Source organism: Tupaia chinensis, unplaced genomic scaffold, assembly GCF_000334495.1.
Source record: "Tupaia chinensis unplaced genomic scaffold, TupChi_1.0 Scaffold000048_1, whole genome shotgun sequence".
NCBI classification, from domain to species: Eukaryota; Metazoa; Chordata; class Mammalia; order Scandentia; family Tupaiidae; genus Tupaia; species Tupaia belangeri.
Window position 1 is genome coordinate 1,122,517 of NW_006159506.1, and position 1,647 is coordinate 1,124,163.

At 56.9% G+C, this 1,647-nt stretch overlaps 1 protein-coding gene across 4 annotated transcripts in view; it reads right to left on the reverse strand.

Moving 5' to 3' along the window:
* Window positions 1–1,647, reverse strand: part of LOC102474151 (phosphatase and actin regulator 1) — a 418,994-nt gene that overhangs the window by 58,870 nt on the left and 358,477 nt on the right. For all 4 annotated transcript variants that reach the window (XM_006141181.3, XM_014590989.2, XM_027774820.1 and 1 more), the window contains one exon: window positions 1–204. This exon is cut by the window's left edge and continues 145 nt beyond it. In XM_006141181.3, coding sequence (XP_006141243.1) covers window positions 1–204 — 204 coding nt within the window. The remainder of the gene's footprint in view (window positions 205–1,647) is intronic.

Below are 1,647 nucleotides of genomic sequence, written 5' to 3' on the forward strand. Positions count from 1 at the left end.
CATTTTGCAGCTGGTGCTGGATCTGGGACGGCAGGACGGTGTGGTGGTGCTGGGCCACGCTCTGCTGGCTGCTCTTCTGGGCTGCGTACGACACCAGGGAGAGGTCGGGCCCCCCCACAGGCATGCAGATCATGACTTTCTTTGGAGGTAGCGGAGGCGACAGTTTCACTGGCAGACAAGGCAATTTCACAGGGGCACCAGGATCTGCGCAGAAGGAGGGCGAGAGGCGGAGGTGAGTTTGGGAGCGTCAGAAGAAAAACCCAGAACACCCCGGGTACCCACCTTGGGCCCACGGTGGCCACTGAGGTGGGCCCCTTGGACAGAATTCATCCTTGAAGACCTGGTGGAAGGCGGGGTGGTGCAACTTGGCCACCAACTCAAGTGTCCTACTCTGAGGACCTTGGCTGCCAGGGCCCTTAAAGACCCAGAGGTGGGCAATGCCAGCCTCACGGCACATCAGACTGAGGTCTGCGAGCAGCCCAGTGAGGAAGGCAGCAGGGCGGGGCATGTGACGAACTCTTCCAGAGAAACCTTTCCTAGGACACACCGAGAAGTCTACAACTTTGCCATCGCTACCTGATCCACTCCTTCTGGCTGGCAGTAACAGGCGTGGGGGCAGAAGCCAGCCCCAGTTCAAGTGCACTAACAGTGTGTCCCTCTGCAAATGACTTCCTTGTTGCTGACCTTAATTCCCTCCTCTGTCACCTGGGGATGGCCATCCCATCCCGAAGGCGGCTTTGGGAAGAAGAGATGTCCCAGAGCCTAGCTCAGGTGCCCCAGGTGGGCAGGAGGTAGGAGCTGTCCCAGGGCACAAAACCAGCCCTTGGTCACACGATGGCTCCGTGGAAGCTTCCCAAGGATGCTCTTCATATAGAGGGGCTCAGGGACAGACCAGTCCACAGAGTGTTTTGGAGAAGGCCTTATACATTTCTCTATCCCACACTCTAAGAAATCCTCTAGCACCTAAGGGGCCATGGCTGGGCCCCATGGCTGGCGTGGGAGGAAGATGACCTGGAAAGGCACCCGGCGGAGAAGTGGGGTGTCTGAACTTCTGCTGGCCCATGTCGGGATCTTGCTCTTGATCTCTGAGGTCTCGGATCTTTGTCTCTAACTATGCTTGCCTGTGTCTGGCCTTCCTCCACCTAATTCCACGGCCAGCCTAAGTGACATGCCTAGAACACAGATCTGATGGCGTCACTGTTCTGTTTAAAACCCACCAATGGACGGATACTCTCTGACATGACATTCGAGGCATGGTCTGGACCCTTCTGCTCTGTCTCATCTCACAGCCACGCTCCACCTCTAGGACGCCTGCTCTGGCTCCCCTGTTGGCCATGACCCCAGAGAGTCTCTCCCGTAGCATCTACCACCTCTCTGTGGTGCATTTTCAGTCTCCACCCCAGCTAAGTCTCTGCTGCTCATATTCTCCACTAGAGATGCTGGGGTCTTCCCCGGCTGCCTCCAGGCCTCCTGCCCAGGCATCCATTCTCACTCCTGGACTGCCAGCTTCCCCAAACTGCCTGGGGTTTCTATTCCTCCAGTTGAGGGTGCCCCCTGCCCTCAGTTAGGGATATTCTTCACTGGTGGGCTTCTTATTCAAACCCTGCCTTCATATCCAGCTCACAAACTAACTCCTTGATCACTATC